General features: G+C 40.3%; 1 protein-coding gene across 1 annotated transcript in view; it reads left to right on the top strand.

The window, feature by feature from the left end:
* Positions 1 to 22,596, top strand: part of LOC140739145 (protein transport protein Sec24A-like) — a 69,510-nt gene that overhangs the window by 6,527 nt on the left and 40,387 nt on the right. Inside the window, exon 2 of the mRNA XM_073067125.1 lies at positions 2,728 to 3,321. Coding sequence (XP_072923226.1) covers positions 2,728 to 3,321 — 594 coding nt within the window. The remainder of the gene's footprint in view (positions 1 to 2,727; positions 3,322 to 22,596) is intronic.

The following is a 22,596-nucleotide window of genomic DNA, read 5'->3' as shown; positions in this document are numbered from 1 at the left end:
CTCGAAGAGAACTCGCTCACAGATCTCCAGTTTCCTCCTCCTGAGGTCAAAAATCAGCTCCTTGGTCTTGCTGGTGTTGAGTAAGAGGTTGTTGTGGCACCACTCTGCCAGATTTTCAGTCTGCCTCCTGTGTGCTGATTTGTCACCACTTTTGATTCGGCCAACAATTGTTGGCAAACTTAAATATGGCTTTGGAGCTGTGTTAGCCACACAGTCATAAGTGTAAAGTGAGTAGAGCAAGGGGCTAAGTGCACAGCCTTGTGGTGTACCTGCACTGATGGAAATTGCAGAGGAGATGTTGTTGCCAGTCGAAAATGATAGGGGTCTGCAAGTGAGGAAATCGAGAATCCAATTGCAGAAGGATGTATTGAGGCCAAGGTCTTGAAGTTTATTGATTAGTTTTAAGGGGATGATGGTATTGAATGCTGAGCTGTAGTCAATTAGAGCATCCTTATGTATGTGTCTTTGCTGTCCAGATGTTCCAGGATTGAGTGAAGAGCCAATGAAATAGCATCTGCTGTGGACCTGTTGCTCCAGTAGGCAAATTGGAGTGGATCCAAGTTGCTTCTCAGGCAGGAATTGATATGTTTCATCATCAACCTCTCAGACTTTGATCTGATGATGTGTCATCGAAAATGACAGGATAGTTTAGAGATGAAAGGTCATTGATCTAAAACATTAACTTTACTCCTTTCTACTGATGCTCCCTGAGTTGCTGAGTATCTTCAGAATTAATCTGTTTTTACTTCAGACATTCTCCCTGTATGGTATTTTGAATTGGGCTTTCAATAAATGGTAGCCTTGTTTACAGAGTGAACAGGAAGCATTAGAACTCTCAAAACTAAAATGAAAACTTCAAAACCCAAGGGTTTCTGTACCATGACCAAACAGTTTTGATGATATCATACCACTAGCCAGTGACTGCCCTTCTGTATTACAGTAAGCATTTCAGTATTTTTTTAGTACTTTCAGATTATAGAAAAAAACTATCACTCTAAAACTCATACCTTTTTGTCTTTTGGTGAATGTTCTTTTGCCCACTTTGGCTGTGTTGATTGAGGTGCAAGCTCCAGTTCCTGGGTGAGATAAGATTGAAATTTTGCTTACTTTTGTCATAATGTCAAAATTTAATTTTTAAAGTAAGTTTCTTTCCTGCATAAATATTGCAGAAAAGCCAGGCTAAGCTTATGGACATCAAGTTATCTGTATTTTTAATATGCTTTAAATAAACATTGAATCTTCAGTGCATCACCTCTTAGTGTTAATAAGAACACAACACAGTTTAAAAAATGGTAATTATTGTCTCAGCTTCACTTGTGGAAAAGCCCTATCTTTTCCTGGGATAATGAAGTTTTATTTTTCTGTTTGTTACAATCAAATGCACGATTGATTGCTCGGGTGAAAAGTTTTTGTAAATAAACTTATTGTAAATAAATTTCTTCATTGGTTTAGTTGTGTCTACAATGGAAAACCCACACTTTGGCCCATAGTGTGCGGTTTTGCTGTGACATTGGGAAGGGAAAGTTGACAAAAGTTGTTACCTTTGTTATTTAACCCCTCATACCCCAGAAATGTACTACACTGGCATGAGATGAGTTGTACTGTTTGTCCTTGTAGTAAGTAAATAGCACTTTGTAGAGGGCAAGTGATGAACTGATGTTCTTTTGAATGATATTAAAGGGAACTTGTCTCTTTGTAGAGATAAAATTGGTGAAAGGTTAAGATAATTGCTTTTTGACAGTTACTGATTTACTAGCGGCCTGGTTAAATATGACACTTGCTGTGCAGATTGTTGATTAGAATAGTATGTTAACTGATTAGACATTTGAACTGGGTTAATTTGATCAACCTTTCCAAATAAGTTTTCAAGAAGTTGGTGCTTTACATCTTGTGTCATAAGTATCAGATTTTTAAATGTCTCATACAGCTTACCTTTAGAGATGGTACTTCATCACTTGATGTTCAACAAATTTTTAATACAGTTTGTGCTATTCAAAATCTTCAACTTGGAGACACGTTTTGGAATAAAAGGCAATCAAGGGAAGCCATGTCAAGTTCTAGCATCTGATTTCTCACTCCACACCATATTCTGTTTATTTCAAACTGGAACTTGTATCACAGTCATTCATTAATTAGAAAACCAAAATTATAAATGGATATGAAAGCTATTTGTTATAATTTAAATACATCCAAATCTTGAAAGAATTATTGTTGTTCTGGCTTCAATGTGATGTGATATAGTCTTGTTTCTGCCATAAAAGTCAGTGTTTTCACTAAAAGATAAAAACTGTATTCATCTTATTGGCTATTAACCACATTTTTTGGTGTTTCTGATAAGAGCTGTCCTCTCTGCAGATTTCAGAGAGTAAACTTTTATTGGCGTATGCTTAAATAATAGCCCTGGTAGAAATACGTACTTTGAATTTTATAAGATGTAGTTGGCAATATGTAGTGTTCATTATTTAAGAAATCTAATAATTTTGTGAATTGAACTTCTATAAAGTTGCTGTTTTAACTTGTGCCACTTTGCAAAAGCATTTAGTTGTGATTTTCTGCTAAGCTGCAATTAAGCTAAAATCTTTTACCTCTTGTATCTTAACAATTTCAAATTTTTCTGAGACAAGCAAGATTCCAGAAGCAATTTCCCTTGTAGGTTAAGTACAGCTAGGTCTGTTTTGTAAATATAAGAATGGTGTTCTAATATTTCTTTGTTTTTTTTTCCCTCAGGTCCTGGTCCAAATCAATTGATGAGTCAAAATTCTTCCGTTCCCTCTGAGCAAGGGTATAATGTGGTTCCTCAACCACCACATATGCAACAATTGCCAGCAAAGAACTTTCCACAGGTCCCTGTTGAACAATATAATTATGAATATCAACAAAATCTTCAGCCTGTTGGTAATATTCAAAGTGTGGGACAGACTGTCAGCAGACCTTCACTAAATGCTAACATCTTACAGAAGGGGAGCTCTGCTGGTGTACAGAGTGCTTCTATGGCTGCATATCCAGGATCTTACTCAAGAATGCCACTGTCTTCTCAAAGTTCATTTGCACCACCGTCTGCCAATGCTGTTCCACCTAGAGCCTCACCCCTTCCACAATCAAACTGGCAGTTTGGTCCTCCACAACAATCCCACCCTGTTAGCCACCCTCCAGCAGGGATACAAAAAAATCACATTGTTTCAACTGAAGGAATTGGTCAGGGGCATATGCCTCCAGTGGCCACCTCTGCCTCCTATGGAATGGCAGGTCCAAAGCCAGCAATACCCTATCAGTATGGTAATATGTCTGGAAGGCCTCTAACTCAGAATTATGCAAACCAAGGTAAGATAAAATTTATGCGTTGTTTTCCACGTGAAATATCGATGGTGTGGCTAGGGATTTTAAAAAAAAGGAGTGCTGAGGGATTTTGTTCTTCCTTTCAGTCGTGGAGATGCCCTCATCTTCCAAAAAACTCTAATTTTGCTTTAGAATTAAAGTACAGTGTTATTCCTGGCAGGAGTTGTTGAAGCTGGATTTGGATGAAGCATTACCAAATTGAATGGTGGGATAGGCTTGTGGGGCTGACTGCCTGTTTCACCTTATTTTCCTTTGATTGTGTTGCATATCTAAGCATTAACATTTGATAGATGTATGGAATTTCTCCAAAGTGAAGTTGGGGGATCAATCATGTAATAACAATAATGCTGTGTTTTTACTGAGTACAGTACATGTTGCTAATCAGAGGATTTTCACATAATTTGCTGGCACTGCTTTTGGAGAGAACAGATCATTTTGGTTTTAAACAACACTGATGTCTTTACAAATGATCTCAACATGGTATACGGTCATACTCTCAAGCTTTCCCAAATTCAAGAAATAATTAACTTTTTCCATGACTTAATGAAATGGGGCTGTTTCATCTTTTGAAGATTACTTAAGAAATTCAGAGTATGTATGACAGATTCCGGTTAATTGATGCAGCCGCTTATTTGGGACAACTCTTAAAGAACAAAAATTGAGGAAATAGCAGGGACTCCCTTTGCTGATTTAATACACTATGCCACTTAAATTGGGACAGCAGACTATTGCTGAGTAGTTTCTATCGTCAGCCACATACGCTTGTGTGGCCGTTAGAGCTAACCGTTTTTAAATAGAGTCAGATGTGTGTTTTTGAGTTTTAAAAAGCGGTTACTTTTGTCACCGATAGTTTGTTAGAAATAAGCAGTGAAACATTTCCAAACTATTTTGCTCACTGTGTTTTCAAGCATTCGTGCCAGAAATAGACAGGAGTGAAAATGAAACCATTTCACTACTTCAACAAGTTAGGAACTATGAAGAATTTGAAGGTGTCGACAATCATTCTGAATATTACCTTTGTATATCACTGGGCACTCAACTCTCAGCTGTGGCTCCAATTAGCTGTTTACATACAACAGTGGCCATACCCCGGTACACCGCTTTGACAGGCGGGCTAAACTAGGTGAGGGTTGCTGGTGGGTCTCGTACCCCTGTGAGATAGGGACATGCCTGTCCTCCCATGCAAAGTTAGCCATGGCAGACTGGGATGAGATCTACGGTGAGATCCAGTGACCGGGAGTGCAACTCTGCAACGCTGCACAGAGTGTGAAGGGCATGACCAAGGGATATAAGTCATGGTTGTCCACTGCAACCAAGGAAGACCCCAGTGATGAGGACCACTCATACCATTGGACCCAGACTTCTGAGGTTGAGAGAGTGTAACTGCCCCAAAGCATCGGCTTTTCCACTTTAAAACTCTCTGCACAGGTGACCTATCATTGTCAAATATGATGGGCGACCACCAGTAGCATTGGCACTGTTCTAATGTGTTTTGTATTTCATTTCAATACATAATTTGTTACTCAGTTAAACGGTAGTTGGTTTTTTTTATACCTTTTAAAATATCTCCATGAAACTTTGGCTATTTGGGGCAGCTGCTTAATTGTGCCAAAATCTACTGGTCCTGATGTGTCCCAATTAACTGGAATCCACTGTAATGAAACCAACTTCCCTTTTGAAGTATTCAGTTTAAAGCAAAAATGTAAAGGAATTGAAACAGTACAAAGTGCTGACTAGCTATTTCCTGAACTATGTAGCTTGTAACATTGTCACAAAATGGTATTGTGCTGCATTGCTCACAGACTTGCTTACCAGTAGAAAGTGAATGATTGTGGCATCTGTGTTCCTATGACCAATGGGAATGAAAGCTTACTGATGTTGGGGATGATTGTCAACTACCTGTGATTGTCACCAGGCAATCGTGCCAGTGTTCTAATGGAAGGGGCTGGGAAGGTTTTTTAACTTTTCATAATGTTTCTTTCAATGAATGAATAGTAAACTGAATAAGAATATCCTTGTGGTTTAATAATTTGGATTGTTTTATGTATAGTCAGTGCTTCTCGATTCCCTGTTGCAACCATTTGTGTGAAAAAAATTTACCCTTGGAATTTGCAAATCGCTACACAAAACCTTCAGATATTACTTCCGAGTAAAATTCATTGCCATGGAAGTTTGCATAAGGAGAAAGATAGATAAGTCAACCCAAAAAAATTTTTCAGCAACTTGCATTTCTTGATGTACATGCAGATGACGTGGCTCTGTCACGCACATGACAGAAAAACTAAATCACCATTTTCTAAGAATGTATCCATTCCCCTTCCCAGTTAATATCTAGACTTGGAGGTGCAAGCACAATTTCTAACTTTGTGTGAAATGTGAAACTAAAAACAGGAAATGTTGAAAATACTCTGTGGGAAGGTGGGAATGTGAAGACCCCCTCATCAGAACTGTGAAGAAGAGAAGTGACACACTGAACTAGGACTGGGGAAGGGGATGGCTGCGGGTTTAAATGCAGGATGACTCTGAAGACTCTGGATGACTACACAGATAGAGCTCTTAAAGATAGCAGAGTCAGGGGATATGGGGAGAAGGCAGGAACGGGGTACTTATTTTTAAGATCAGCCAAGGTCACATTGAATGGTGGTGCTGGCTCAAAGGGCCGAATGACCTACTCCTGCTCCTATTGTCTATTGGTGATGAGCTATAGTTGCAAGAAAAACTTTGCGATTACCTGTTTTTTTGCATTGCTTACTCATAATATGAGGTATAATCTTCAACTAAGTCACAGTAATAGACAAACACAATCTGCCTAAACTAATAACACATGAACAGTTGTACTTTTCATGACTTTATTGTTAATCGTTCACAGTCTAGGCTGGAAAAAATATGTGAACCCTTGTATTTAATAACTGGTAGAACCTCCTTTAGCAGAAATAACCCCTGTCAGGCGTTTCCTGTAGCTGCTGATCAGACTTGCACAATTTTAGTCAATCCCTCTACACAGAACTGTTTTGGTTCATCAACATTTCTGGGGTAACTTGCCTGAGCAGCCCTCTTCAGGTCATGCCACAGCATCTCAATTGGCTTAAGGTCTGGACTCTGACTTGGCCATTCCAAAACACAAATTTTCTTCTTTTTAAACCATTCTGTCGTTGATTCACTCTTGTGTTGTGGATCATTGTTGTGTTGCATCATTCAACTTCTAATGGCAAACTGCTGCCCTCGTATTTGCCTGTAAAATGCCTTGATACAATTTTGAATTCATTGCCCCCGCAACGATTTCAAGCTGTCCAGAACCTGAGGTGACAAAGCAGCCCCAAACCATAATGCTCCTTCCACCTTGCTTCACAGTGGGGATGAGGTTTTGTTGTTGATGTGCAGTACCCTTTTTCCCTCCAAATAGTGGTGTGCATCTCTGACAAAAAGTTCAACTTTTGTCTCATCTTTCCTCAGAATGTTGTCTCAGAAGCATTGTTGGACCATCCAGGTAGTCTTTTGCAAACTTGAGATGTGCAGCAATATCTTTTTTGGACAGCAGTGGTGTCCTTCCATGAACACTGTTTTCTTATAGTGGACACATGAACAGAGACTTTAGCAAGTTCTAGGGATTTCTGCAGGTCTTTTGCTGTAACCCTTGAATTCTTTTTCACTTCGGTATTGCACGTTGTGCTCTTGGTCTGATCTTTTCAGGATGTCCATACTTGGGGAGAGTGGCAGCAGTACTGAGTTTCCTCCATTTGTAGACAGTTTCTCTAACTGTGACTTATGAACACTCCGATCTTTAGAAATGATTTTGTAACCTTTTCTCGCTTCATGCATCCCTGCAATTCTTCTAAGGTCCTCTGAAAGTGTGCATATAAACAGATCTTTCTTGAGAGCAGGCCCTGTCAGTAACCTGACTTTGTGTATCTTTTTTTTAAATAGAGCAGAGCCATACCTCCGAACTGGTCTCATTGATTGGAGTACCTGACTCCAAATAGCTTTTGTAGAAGGCATTACCCTAGAGGTTCACAAACATTTTTGAACCTAGACTTTGATTGCTTAAATGGTGTACTCAGTATGGACGAGAAGGAGTACTTTTGTTTTTATGTTACTAGTTTAGGCAGATTGTCTATTTTTGTCACTTAGTTGAAGATCAGACCACATTTTATGTGTAATGAATGCAGAAAACCAGGTAATTGCAAACTTTTTCTTGCAACTGTATATACAAAGTTTTTCTGGTTAATTAATGAATAGGAGCAGTTTGACAGAGAGCATGAATAAAAAGATGTTGAAATTGCAAAACGCAGAACAGAAAGATATGCCAGGCAGTCAGGGCAGGTATGACCTCCACTTAAGAGAATTAAGGGCAGGGGAACAACAAGCTGAGCTAATGTTACTAATGGATCACTGACGCACAGTCAGAAATCAAATGCCTAAAGCCACAGAATTCAGTTAAATGCAGAAAACTGTATTGTCCCTAAATGAAAGATGGGGCTATGTTCATTAAGCTTACATGGGTACGTAACAATGCAGGTAAGTATGCTGAATCTTTATAAAACACTAGTCCAATCTTATCTCATTACATTTGTAGGAAGAATATGAGAGAATGGTTCCTGAGTGAGGCCCTACTGTTGCAAGGGTAGTTTGGAGAGGCTGGAACTGTTTTCTTGAGGGGAGAAGGCTGAGCAGAGATTCAGTAGTATATAAAAAAAATAGTGAATGGTCTGGAGAAGATGGATAATAGAAAGCTGTTTTCATTGGAGGTGTCAAAAATTTGAAGTAAAAGTATAAAATCATGACAAACAGAATTAAGAGTGAAATATGGAAAAAACACTTCCACTCAGCATGTAATTGGAATCTGGAAGAGCTCACCTGCCTACGAGAGTATTTGATAGAGATGATTGAATTAATGGATAGGCTACCAGTGGATGGAACTAGAGTTGCTCAAGGAGAGAGAAGTAAATTGATCTTCTGTGGTCAAATCTAAAAGTCCAACAAAAACACTTCTATATTAGGGCACATTGATTTAGGGGAGCAGGATTATGCAGATGTCTTACTTTTATGATTCAAGTCAATGTTCCTTAGTTACACAGTTCAATTGAGATGCCAGTTGGGGCAAAGGCAGTAAATATGGGTTCTCCAGACAAGTATTTTAATGCACATCTAGATATTTGTGAATATTGACAAGAGTTCCTGATCCTTCACTTATTTCATAACTTGCATAGCAATATCAATTCATGGATGTTCATACTCAGAACATGCATATTTTGATAGGTAGCTTGTTAGAGATTGAAATTTGTTTCCGCTAAAGATACAAAATAGTGCTTAAGATTTGCTTATATCTTATATACAGGCTAATAATACTTATTTAATTTTTACTGCAAGTTTTGACACTTAACTGTTCATTGCAGTTCAAGATCAGTTGGGTTGAGACTTGCACTGAATCTCTCTGTTAGGCTTTTAATGTAGTTTAATATCTGCCTGAAGAGCAAGTTACTATCTTGTTATAATTTGCTGAATTTTAGTTACAGAAATTAGTTTAGATTGTCTTAATTATGCATTTTAGATGTTTGCTTTCAACTGCACATTTGTTAGTTTCATTTGTATTTGGGAGTTTGATTTCTCCTATCACAATGTGGATTTTCCTGGCCTCCCTCCCCTTTCTCTCTGTCTCCATTTCTGGAGACAAAGTATGGACTGACATCTTTTATTAAGTCTATTGATTCCCACAGTTATATTGACTATACCTCTTCCCACCCTGTCTCCTGTAAAGATGCTGTTCTCTTTTCTCGGTTCCTTCATCTCTGCTGCATCTATTCTCAGGATGCAGCTTTCCTTTCCAGAACATCAGAGATGTTCTCCGCTAGGGCCCCAAGCAGTCCTTCCAGGTGAGGGAACACTTCACTAGCAAATTTGCTGGGATTGTCTGTTGTGTACGGTGCTCCTGATGCGCCCTTCTCAAGTTTGGTAAGACCCATCATAAAGTGGAGGGCCACTTCTTTGAGCACCTCTGCTCCATCTGCCTAAAGCACAACTTCTGGGTGGCCAAACATTATGATTCTGATCCCCATTCCTGTTCTGAGATCTCAGTCCATGGTCTCCTGTTGTGGCATGATGAGGTGGAGGAGCAACACCTTGTAGTCAATCTGGGTAGCCTCCAACCTGATGGCATGAACATCAATTGTCCTTCCAATATATGAAATCATTCCCTCCCCTCTCCTTCCCTTTCTCCTATGGAACACTCCTATTGTATTCCTTCCTCTCCTGTCTTCTACCTTTCCTACCCATCTGGCTTCACCTATCCCCTTTTATCTACCCTCCTTCCCCTTGACCCAATCATCAGCTGTTTATTCATTTTCATAGATGCTGCCTGACCAGCATTTTGTGTGTTATTCTTAATGTTGACAGTGCTTCTGTCACATAATGCTGTTGCTAATTCAGCATAACCCTACTGATCTTGAGTTGATGTATACAAGTTACCCCTGCTATCTGAAGGTAGAGCGTTCCTATGAAACGGTTCATAAGCCGAAATGTTTATTTATATGGGAAAGATTTGTGAGCATTCCCAGACCCAAAAAAAAACCTACAAAATAATGCCAAATAACACACAAAACCTAAAATAACAGTAACATATAGTAAAAGCAGGAATGATCTGATAAATACACAGCCTCTATAAAGTAGAAATACTTTTCTGCAATTATTGCAGCACTGTCTAGCGTAGCGAAAATCTCACTGCGTAGTTTATAATCTCACTGTGTAGCGGAAGAACTCTCTGCAGTAACCTTTAAGCCAGTGGTCGCCAACCCGCTGATCGCGATGGACTGGTCAATCTTTGAGACTTTCCCAGTAGATCCCGAAACAAAAAAATGAAAAATAAATACACAAATACTGTTGAGAGATTGTTTCCGGGTTGCGGGGTTTTAGTTCTGTTCTTTTTGCCCAGTGCGCATGCGCATAGCTCCCCTGCACGACACAGTGTACTTCAGTGGTCCCCAACCACCGGGCCGCGAGGAAACAATATGAGTCAGCTGCACCTTTCCTCATTCCCTGTCACGGCCACTGTTGAACTTGAACCCACGCGAGGTCATCAGTCGCCTAAACGCAGTGATACCCTCGCGCCAGTCTTCGTCTCGTGTGGCCAGCGAGAACCGCTGATGCTACTGGCCCGGAGCGTGGCCAGTGGGAAGTGCCAATGCTACTGGCTCGGAGTTCAGACAGATGGGCACCGCCTCTAAACCTGTTTACCACACCAAATGTTCGTGGGGAACCTGGTGCTAAAATATTCGCAGACGACCTAATTTGGGCTCAAGGTTTCGTAAGTAGCAGAGCAGCTACCTTGCTGCTATATACTGAAAGTCATCCATTGAGCCAAACTTTAGTCGGCTGATAGATCCTACAAGGGGGGACGGGCGCGGGCCTGTCGCATTCCTTTTTTTAAAAATCTTTTTATTAATTTTTTAAACAAACATAAATGAAATATGAATACAAAGTGTTTGAGAGTACATAATTAATAGTTTAAGTAGACATTCAAATATATAATAATCAATATATATAGCCTCCCAAACTCATAGTTTGTTATTTATGAACAAAAGAAACAAAAAGGAAAAAAAACCAAAAAAAGAGGGGGAAAAAACACTAACCAACATGGGCCATTGCATAATGTTAAGTACATACAGTAGTGCCAATAACTCTGAACCTCCATCCAAATAATTAAGGATAATCAAAGTGAGGTTTAGGAAAAGACAATTTAACTCCTATGAAAATGTTGAATAAATGGTCTCCAAGTTTCTTCAAATTTAACTGAAGGATCAAAAACAACACCTAATTTTTTCTAAGCTCAAACAAGAGATAGTTTGAGAAAACCACTGAAATATAGTTGGAGGATTAATTTCTTTCCAATTCAATAAAATAGATCTTCTAGCCATTAATGTAACGAATGCAATCATTCGTTGAGATGAAGAGGATAATCGACTATTATCCACCATTGGTAAACCAAAAATTGCAGTAAAAGGATGCAGTTGGAAATTGATATTCAGAACTCTTGAAATAATACTGAAAATATCTTTCCAGTAATTTTGTAAACAAGGGCAAGACCAAAACACATGGGTCAATGAAGCAGCATCAGAATGACATTTGTCACAGGTTGGATTAACATGAGAGTAAAATCGAGCAAGTTTATCCTTAGACATATGAGCTCTATGTACAACCTTAAATTGTATTAGGGCAACCTGTTGCATTCCTCGCTTGGTCGGTCACTCTCTCCGGACTGCGACTGCCGTGGCCCTGGCACGGGGATCTCCTGCCCTGACCTTGTCCTCTCATCCCACCCATGACCTACCGCACTTGGCCATGGTGTCTGGCAGCAGGCGGGCAGAGGCTGGAGTTAGGGCCGGGAGGCTGTCTAATGAGGCAATGAAGCCCTCAAAACTGCTTCGGTACCCTGTGTCCAAGCACCCTGCACTTAAAGACAAAGCCGCTGAGTTTTTTCAGCGGAAAAAAACATGAGCAGTGCGGGACAGCAGCTAAGTGCCAAGAGCCACGAAAACTAAATTGTGGAATAGACTGGACATAAGGAACCTGCTTCGAGTATTGTTGTATTCCCATCGTGTTTAACAACCCCCCCCCCCGCCCGTCGGCTGGTCCGCAAGAATATTAAACCGGTCCATGGTGCAAAAAAATGGTGGGTACCCCTGGTGTTTATGCATTATTTCTACTTCCGGGTTGCGGGGTTTTACTTCCGGTCGTTTCTGTCCTAGTGCGCTTGCATGTAACTAATTGATCTGGGGTCGATCTCGCCTTTTATTAAGGCCAAGGTAGGGGATCTTGGGCTTAAAAAGGTTGGTGACCACTACTTTAAGCTATGAAGCTGCTAAATCATACCAAATAACATATAAAAATACACAGCCTATATAAAGTAGAAATAATGTACATACAGTGTAGCAACACACACACAATGCTGGTGGAACGCAGCAGGCCAGGCAGCATCTATAGGAAGAAGCACTGTCGACGTTTTGAGCCGAGACCCTTTGTCAGGACAAAGACAGTGCTTCTTCCTATAGATGCTGCTTGACCTGCTGCGTTCCACCGGCATATTGTGTGTGTTGCTTGAATTTTCAGCATCTGCAGATTTCCTTGTGTTTATATACAGTGTAGTTTCACTTACCGGAATCAGGAAGACAGCGAACACACTGATTATGGTGTGTTAGGCTGAGCCGTCGGAGGTTGGGGTGGTTGGAGGTACAGGAGACTGGGGTGTCATCTCATCATCATCTGTTTCCATCAGGGCAGGCAGGTCACTAACGTCTTCTATGTCTGCCTGCCTCGTTGTCGAAGGTCGAGGTTCATTGTCTGCTGTGGCTGATGTGGAAGGCTTGAAAAACAACAGTATGCTTAATTGCTTAGCCTTGTGCATTTTTCTATCATACAGTTCTTTGTAAACACTCAAACCATCCTGCAAATATGCCCTAAACCTACATACCCTTTCAAAATTAAAGTCATACTTTTCTGCAATCATTGCAGCGTTGTCAGTCGCAGTGAAAATCTCACACAGTTGCTTCATGTTCAGTTCCTGGATGACTTCACTTTCAGGCCGTTGGCTACTGCGTTCGGTTTCAATTGTTATCCTTTCCTCTTGCAAGTGTATTAGCTCTTTATCCGTCAGTTTCTTCTATCGCAATAAATGTCTTACTCGGCAATTTTTTCCAATAAATTGCAGTTTCGTCACAGTTAAACACTTGCTTATATAAATAACCACCTTCTGTAACTATTTTCTTCAGTTCTGCTAGGAACTTTTCGGCAGCTTTAGTATCAGCCGAAACACCCTCTCCAGTAAACGTTAAGCTATGAAGCTGCCCTCGCCTCAGAAACCGATCAAACCACCCATGACCACCTTTAAATTCCTCCTTTGCAACACTTTCATCTCCTCCGTCCAGTGCTTTCTGTTCCAGCTTATTAAAAAGACTGACTGATTTCTCCTCAAGTATAAGATAACTTAACGGAAAGTTAAGTTAAGTTAAGTTGTACACCCATCAATCCACTCAAGCAATAGACTTTCCATTTTATCCATTATTGGATGCCAGCTAAAAGAGACCACTTTGCTATGAGCAGAACAAACCATCGGCAGCTTTCAAGATTCTTTCTCTCTGCGTGTAAATAGTGTAAATGGTGGATGCAGGCAAGTTCAACGCGCGGACAATGTCCTGACTTCATTCACCATGATCAAAAAGCTTAATTATGTCTAGGTTTACGCTGTGTAACACCCTTATGAGCTCTTTTAGGCTTTTCTGATCCCTTAGAACTCATCTTGCTAACGGATGCACAAAATAAATCGAAATAAAGCACAGAGCTCACAGGCACGTGTTTAAGCAATGGCGGCTAGAATGCTTTTCCGGGGGAGGAGCCTGCTCAGCCGCGCTGCCTTTTTTCGTAAAAGTGAAGATAGATAGATAGATACTTTATTCATCCCCATGGGGAAATTCAACTTTTTTCCAATGTCCCATACACTTGTTGTAGCAAAACTAATTACATACAATACTTAACTCAGTAAAAAATATGATATGCATCTAAATCACTATCTCAAAAAGCATTAATAATAGCTTTTAAAAAGTTCTTAAGTCCTGGCAGTTGAATTGTAAAGCCTAATGGCATTGGGGAGTATTGACCTCTTCATCCTGTCTGAGGAGCATTGCATCGATAGTAACCTGTCGCTGAAACTGCTTCTCTGTCTCTGGATGGTGCTATGTAGAGGATGTTCAGAGTTTTCCATAATTGACCGTAGTCTACTCAGCGCCCTTCGCTCAGCTACCGATGTTAAACTCTCCAGTACTTTGCCCACGACAGAGCCCGCCTTCCTTACCAGCTTATTAAGACGTGAGGCGTCCCTCTTCTTAATGTTTCCTCCCCAACACGCCACCACAAAGAAGAGGGCGCTCTCCACAACTGACCTATAGAACATCTTCAGCATCTCTAACTTCCCTAACTTGGGAAAGTAGGGGGTGGGGGTTGTCATATAATTCCATCGAAGTGATCGCACCTTTCTTACTTCTGAGTTTGACCCATGTACACACAGTGGATGAAGCCTCTATTATATCCCGAGTGCAGCAGTGATATTATCCCTAATTAAAAGTACAACTCCCTCCACCCCCACCCCTGCCATCTCTTACCGCCTTCTCTATATTTTTCTAAAACACTGAGCTTTGGAACATTAAGCATCCATTCCTGTCTCGTATGTGTGTGTCTGTCTGTCCGTCCGTCCACCTCTCTCCTCCTCCCTCCCTCCCTCTCCTCCTCCCCACCCCCTCTCCCATGATATTCTAATGTTAAAATACACACACTTCAACCCGTTCATCCCATTCTGTACTGTTCTTATTGGTTATGACATCTACTTCCTTCCACTTTCTCACCTGGTACTTTGTTTCCTATCCCTACCAGACTAATTTAATCCCTCCATTAGCATTAGCAAATCTAGTCGTTATTTGTTTCCCTTCAGTTATGGTGCTAACTGTCCCTCTTGTGTTCTGAAAATATTCCAATGATCTAAGAACCTGAAATCCTACCCCATGTACCAGTTTCTTAGCCACACATTCATTTGTTCTTTTTTCTTATTCCTAACCTCCTTACACTTGTGGACAGGAAATGATATTAAGTCATCTTGAATCTTTATTACCTTTGAGGTCCTGCTTTTCAAACTCTTTGCTAAATTCACTGCATTGGATACAAATTACTGGAGTATGGAAAAGAGTACAGTCCAAGTTTCAGGCCGAGACCCTTTAACAGGTCCTGTCTGCATTCCTGATGAAGGGTCTCAGCCCAAAAAGTCGACTGTAATTTTTTCCATAGATGGTGCCTGGTCTTCTGAGTTCCTCCAGCATTTTGTGCGTGTTGCTTGGTTTCCCAGCATCTGCAGACTTTCTCTTATTTGTCATTGTATTGAACCTTTTCCCTCGTTCCACCTATGTCATTGGTGCAAATGTGAATGTTGAGAATGTTCTGCAGCCACTCTTGACTCTCAAGACATTTTTGACCCTTTTCTACTTGCATCTTGCAGCTTTTCTACTGATGGCCATGTACAAGTTAGAAATGCTCCACTACATCTCCTGAATGACTGCAGCACCAGTGATGCTTGAGCTCCGTATTATCTAAAAACAAAGCAGTCCTGAGCGGTTACTTCCTCCACTGATGCACCGTTCAGTATATTTTTTTACCACCATGTGGAAAGGGTACTATATTTACTTTCCTAACTTGAATACACTGGCTACACTGAACTTGCCTAATGCTTACACTAGAACATCCTTCTGCCTTATGAAGGAAGAAGAGTCTTGCGTGTGTAGGAACAGCATCACCTGCAGGCCTCCCTGCCATTCTCACACCATCCCGAATAAGAAATGTAGTGGCTTTGTTTTGATGTTGATGCATCTAAACATCTGACCCTTTCCAGGCAGCATTGGGAACACCTTGATTTGGAAGAATTGGAGTAGTTGAAATATGGCAGCTTGGCACCTCCTCCTGGAAAACTCTGGGAAATCCACAAAGAATAGATACATTTAAAAGCAAAAATAACTCTTCAATACATGAATGTGGTGATTAGATAATGTTATGTTTGTCTATCAAAGTTTTCTTTAATGTTCACATGTTTTTTTTGTTTGGGAAGTATTTGCTAATAAGAGATTGGGAGTGGGCAATCATGCACCAACTGAAAGGACCTTTGTAGTTACTGTTAAGTCAATATTGGAATTAGGTGAATATTTGTCCTATGGTTATGTCAGCTTTGAAATCTTGGAAATCTGCAGGTAAATTACTTTTGCTAGGAATTTTTTTTTCAATTAAAATAATGAGCTTTGTGTTATCTTGGTGATTACTAAATATTGCAGATAAATAATCTGGTGATAAGTTTAAACTAGAGCTATTGACATTTGCACAATAAAGTAGCTTTGCTATTATCTCCTCAAGCTATTTAATGAAAGTTAGTAGGTTAATGGTAATCTTTAGAGAGATGTGGAACTGTGAGAGAACAAGCAAGTTATCTTTTGGGGAACACCCATCTTGCAAACATGGTGTTCTGTGGTTTTTTGCAAGTTTTGATGGTTTATACGTGCAGTTAATAAAGCTGCAGTAGAAATAGAGAGCTTGAAGAAATGGACAGTGTGGCAAATATACAGTGGTAAAATGAGCAACATTGTGACCAGTAATAATTAGTTATGCATCTTTTCACATAGAAACGTAATTGCTGATGGTTGAAAATACTGCCCGTGTTAACATTGCCTCTGGGTGTTCAGTTAACCTTGTGTTTTCAGGAAAATGTAGCTTTCTTATTTGGTAAGGTTGGCTATGTAAATAACAAACTACTGTAGGATTAAGCAGTTCCAGATCATTGTCAGATAGATCTCTTTTTAATGTTTTTGTCCCTTTATTAAAGCAGCGGAGCCTGTTGACATAATACACACTATGAATCCATTCTTCAGGGAAAACCCCACTTAGTCAGTTACCACACAATGACTCCTACTTGATTACCACACAAAATGCTGGAGGTCAAGCAGCATCTATGGACAGAAATAAACAGTCAAAAGTTTTGGGCCCAGACCCTTCATCAGAACTCAGCCCAAAACGCCATCTGTTTACTCCTCTCCATTGCTTCTGCTTGACCTGAATTCCTCCAACATTTTGTTTGTGTTGCTCTGGATTGCCAGCATCTGCAGAACCTCTATATAAAAATAGTCAGATATGAGTGTGTTCCCCACAAAATCATTCAGAGTCTTCCCCAAGCAGAAGCCCCAGATGAACCATTAGATCTGTAATCAGCTGAGGGCCAGATCAGAGGCATTCAAGACCAAGAAAGTCATAATGATTTCCAGAAAGTCAGCTCAAGGGCGAAGTTTCAATTCCAGACTAAATTTGAATCAATGAAGGTGTTCAACAGTGGGGTCAGGGCTTGAATGCTGTCAACTTTTATAAAGCAATTCGCTCCAGATGAGCTCAATGCTTTCTCTGCTCACTTTGACCATCAAAACATGGAGGAACCATCACAAACTTCCACAGCTCCCTATGATCCCGTTATTTTAGTCTCTAAGGCTGACATACAAGCAGCCTTTAGGAGGGTAAACTGATGAAAGGCATCTGGCCAGGCGAGGTACCTGGCCAAGAACTAAAGACCAGTGCTGATGAACTGGCTGGAGGGTCCAATGAGATCTTTAACTTCTCCCTTCGGCAGTCTAAGGGACCCACTGCTTCAAGCAGGCTTCACCTATACCGGTCAAGTCCATCATCCCCTCAAAACTAATTAATAAGCTTCAAGACCTTGGCCTTTACCTCCCTGTGCAATTGGGTGCTCAGCTTACTTACTTGCAGTCCCTAGTCATTTGAGATTGGCAACACAATCTCCATCAGCACAGGTGCTCCACAAGGCTGTGTGATTAGCCTCCTGCCCTGCTCACTTTATACTTAGGACTGTATGGTTAAGCACAGCTCCAGTGTCATTCAACTACTGTCATAGGCCGAAGCAAGGGTGGTGATGAGTCAGCATGTAAGAGGGAGATTGAAAATCTACTTGAGTTGTGCCATAACCACCACCTCATAATATCAGCAAGACCGAGAAGCTGATCATGGGCAACAGGAGAAGGAAAACAGGTAAGTGAGCCAGTACTCATCAGAGGATCAGAGATCAGCAAATTCCTCAGTTATCATTTTGAAGGACCTGTTCTGGGCCCACCATGCACGTACAATTACAAAGAACATGGCAGCACCTCTACTTCCTTGGGATTTTGCAAAGATTCAGCATGACATCTAAAACTTCCATATATGTATGGTGAAGAGTATACAGGCATCCCCCTTTTTTCGAACGCTTGCTTTACGACAACTCACTGTTACGAAAGACCTACATTAGTACCTGTTTTCGCTAACCAAAGAGGATTTTCGCTTTTACGAAAAAAAGACGCCCGCTTTATACATGTGTTTACCCCGAGAAAGACTACAATGACCGTGAAGCCTTGTGCGGGCAGATGTTTGTACATGCGTGTACGTGCGGATTTTTTTTTCTCCAAATCGATTTTGGCTCGCTGTCTTCCTGATTTTGATAAGTCAAACTACACCGTACATACAATATTTCTACTTTATATAGGCTGTGTATTTGTCATATCATTCCTGCTTTTACTGTGTTAGTGTTATTTTAGGTTTTATGCGTTATTTGGTTTGATTTGGTAGGTTATTTTTTGGGTCTGGGAACGCTCAAAAAATTTTCCCATATAAATTAATGGTAATTGCTTCTTCGCTTTACGACATTTTGGCTTACAAACGGTTTCATAGGAACGCTCTACCTTTGGATAGCAGGGGAAACGTGTATAGACGAGCTGCATCACAATCTGTTATGGAAACACCAATGCCCTTGAATGGAAAATCATACAAAAAGTAGTGGATACAGCCTAGTCATCATGGGTAAAGCCCTCCTCACCGTTGAGCACATATACACGGAATGCTGTCGTGGGAAAGCAGCATCCATAATCACGGACCCCCACCACGAAGGTCATGTTCATTTCTCGCTGCTGCCATCAGGAAGAAGATACAAGAAGCTCAGAACTTATAGTATCATGTTCAAGAATAGCTATTACCCCTCAACCATCAGGCTCTTGAACCAGAAGGGATAACTTCACTCAACTTCACTTGCACCATCACCGAAATGTTCCTGCAACCCATAGATTCATTATTATTAATTCTTTCTTTCTGTGTTTGCACAATTTGTTTGTTTTGCACCGTTTCAACATTCAAGTTAGTGCCATCTTTCATTGATTCTATTGTAGTTATTATTCTATAATGGATTTATTGAGTATGCCCACAAGAAAATGAATCTCAGTGTTGTATATGGTGACATGTATATGCTTTGATAATAACTTTACTTTGAACTTTAAATCGAACACAGTGCATCTACCATTTCTTTCTTACCTTACTCTTACATCTTTTACAGTAATAAATTTATTAAAATGTGATTTTCCCCTTTCACCATTTCTTACAATTCAAAAAGGTCAATATGGTTTCATTCTGATTTGTCTGAATATCCTGCTAGATAAATTATATGTGGTTTCTGTATTTGCAATAATTGCAGAAAGTTTTTTTTGTGCAAACCGAAAATTTAAACAAAAAACTTTCTGCAAGGAGCTGGCCAATTATTATTCTTTGCAACATGATATACCTTTTTTTTTCCAATTTACTACCACTTTTAACTTAGTTTTCTATCTCTTTAATTCTCAGTGGAATACATCTATATTCCAGTTCATAAAATCCTCAAATATCTGTTTATTGCCCTTTATAATTCATTTTATTACCCACTAGCCAAATTGCCATAATTTTTAAAGAAGAAGTTTTAGTCATTTGTTTCAAACCGAGGGTTCTTACTCAAACCTAATCCAAAATTACATGGTACAGTCTCCCTTCACTAAATCTTGCTCTCAAATCATTAATTCAGTTTGATTGTACACAGCTGATCTTAAATAGTTGGGCCACAATGTACAAGCTAATTCAAATATCCTCTCTGACCTTGAGGCTACTTTGCCAATGTACATGATTAGTTGCAACCCAGTTACTTCTTGGTTTACCCTGAACTACAGTATGTCAGCTCTACAGGTTACTCTCACAAGTTTTATTTTTCTGTTGTAGTTTCTTGTCCTCAGCCAAAATAATTTATTTGATAACTTTCTTCTTTTACTGATCCAATTCCATATTTATGGAATTAGTATAATAATCACTTGTTTCTGCTATCCTAGGATATGTCATTTGCTCTTGAATCTTTAGTTCCTTCACTTGGTCAACTTGCATCCTTGCCTCTGTAGATGATGTCCCGATGAAGTCTTTGCCCCAAACATTGACTATGTATTCCCCTCCATAGATACTGGTGAGTTCCTCACCAAGAGCCGTGGTATCCAGTACTCAGTGAATGTAGACCTTAAAACATAGGAGCAAAATTAGGCCATTCAGCCCATTGAGTCTAGTCTGCCATTCCATCACGGCTGATCCTGGATCCCACTCGACCCCATACACTGCCTTCTTGTCATATCCTTTGATGCCCTAGAAACTATCAACTTCTATCTTAATATCCCCAAGGACTTGGCCTCCACTATGATCTGTAGCACAGTATTCCAAGGATTCACTACTCTCTAGCTAAAAAAAATTCCTCCTTACATCTGTTCTAAAAGGTCGCAACCCTCTTTCTCCCCACCGCCCCCCAATTTTGAGGCTGTGCCCTCTAATTCAAGATAGTTCTGGATACACCCACCAGAGGGAACTTCCTCTCCACATCCACCTTATCTAGTCCTTTGGGTGGGTTTCGCTAAGATCCCCCTGCATTCTTCTAAATTCCAGTAAGTACAGACCGAAAGCTGCCAAGTGTTCCTCACATGTTATCCCCTTCATTCCCAGAATCAGCCTTGTGAACCTCCTCTGGGCTCTCCAATTACAACACATCCTTTCTGAGATATGGGGCCCAAAACTGTTGACAATATTCCACGTGCTGCCTGACTAGTGTCTTGTAAAGCCTCAGCGTTATCTCCTTGCTTTTATATTCTATTTCCCTTGAAATATATGTCAATATTTAATTTGCCTTCTTTACCACAGACTCAACCTGTAAATTAACCTTCTGGGAGTCTTGCATGAGGACTCCCAAGTCCCTCTGCACCTCTGATGTTTCAACTTTCTCTCCATTTAGATAACAGTCTGCACTATTGTTTCTTTTACCAAAATGTATTATTGTACATTTCCCACCTGCCTTTTTTTTTGCCCATTCTTCCAATTCGCACTACCAACCCCACTACCTATCTTCGTATCATCTGCAAACTTTGCTACAAAGCCATCAATTCTATTATCCAAATCATCAACAAACAATATGACCTCTGAGGAACACCACTAGTCACTGGCAGCCAGCCAGAAAAGGCTCACTTTATACCCACTCTCTGCCTCCTGCATGTCAGCCATTCCTCTATCCATACCAGTATTTTTCCTATAATGGCATAGGATTTTATCTTGTTAAGCAGGCTCATGTGGCACCTTATCAAATGCCTTCTGAAAATCCAAGCAAATGGCATCCACTGCCTCTCCTTTGTCCACCCTGCTTGTTACTTCCTCAAATAACTCAACAGATTTATCAGGCAAGATTCCCCTTTACAGAAGCCATGCTGACTTTGATTTATCATTAGTCTCCAAGTACCCCAAAGCCTCATCTTTAATAATGGACTCCAGCACTTTCCCAACCACTGAGGTTAGGCTAACTGGCCTATAATTTCCTTTCTTTTGCCTTCCTCCCTTCTTAAAGAATGGAGTGACATTTGCAATCTTCCAGTTCTCTGGGACCATGCCAGAGACAATTGATTCTTGAAAGATAATGACCAATGCATATGTTATCTCTTCAGTAACTCCTCTAAAGACTATAGGATGTTGTCCGTCTTGTCCAGGTGATTTATCCATCTTAAGACCTTTGAGTTTGCCTAGCACTTCTTGCTATGCATAGCAATGGCACTCACTCCTGCTCCCTGACACTCACAGACCTCTGGCACACTGCTTGTGTCTTCCACGGTGAAGATTGATGCAAAGTACTTTTTGTGCTCATCTGCCATTTCTTTAGACACTTAACAACACCTAGCACCTTTGTCATGCTAGTGATAGATGAGTAGCCAAAACTGCACATAATTGTTCAAATCCTCACCAACGTCTTGTACAATTTCAACATAATATCCTTCTTGACCAACCTCCCATGAAGGACCTAGTCAAATGTTGTGATAAAGTCCATGTAAACAACATCCACTACCTTGTCTTCAACTTTGCTGGTAACTTTCTCAAAAAACTTATTGGTTGGACATGACCATACATGAAGCCATGTTGACTATCCCTAATCAGTCTCTGTCTTTCCAAATACTTATGAATCCGGTCCCTTAGAATACTTTCCATTAACTTTCCTACTTCTGATGTCAGGTTCACTGGCCTTTAATTTCCTGGCTTATTCTTAGAGCCTTTCTTAAACAATGGAACAACATTAGCTATCCTCCAATCCTCCAGCACTTCACCTGGGGCTTTAAATATCTATGCTAGGGCCCCTGCAATTTCTGAACGAGCTTCCCACAGGGTCCAAGGGAATGCAATGTCAGACCCTGGGGATTTATCCACCTTAATTTGCCTCAAGACTGCAAACACCTCCTCCTTTGTAATCTGTACATGGTCTATGGCCTCACTTCTGTAAATTCTGTGTCTGTCTCCTGAATAAATACAGATGAAAAAATCCATTTAAGATCTCTTTTGACTTCATGT

The sequence above is a fragment of the Hemitrygon akajei genome, chromosome 15 (genome assembly GCF_048418815.1).
Source record: "Hemitrygon akajei chromosome 15, sHemAka1.3, whole genome shotgun sequence".
Classification (NCBI taxonomy): Eukaryota; Metazoa; Chordata; class Chondrichthyes; order Myliobatiformes; family Dasyatidae; genus Hemitrygon; species Hemitrygon akajei.
Note: the sequence above shows the minus strand (reverse complement) of the source record. Positions and strands in the feature narration are given on the sequence as shown.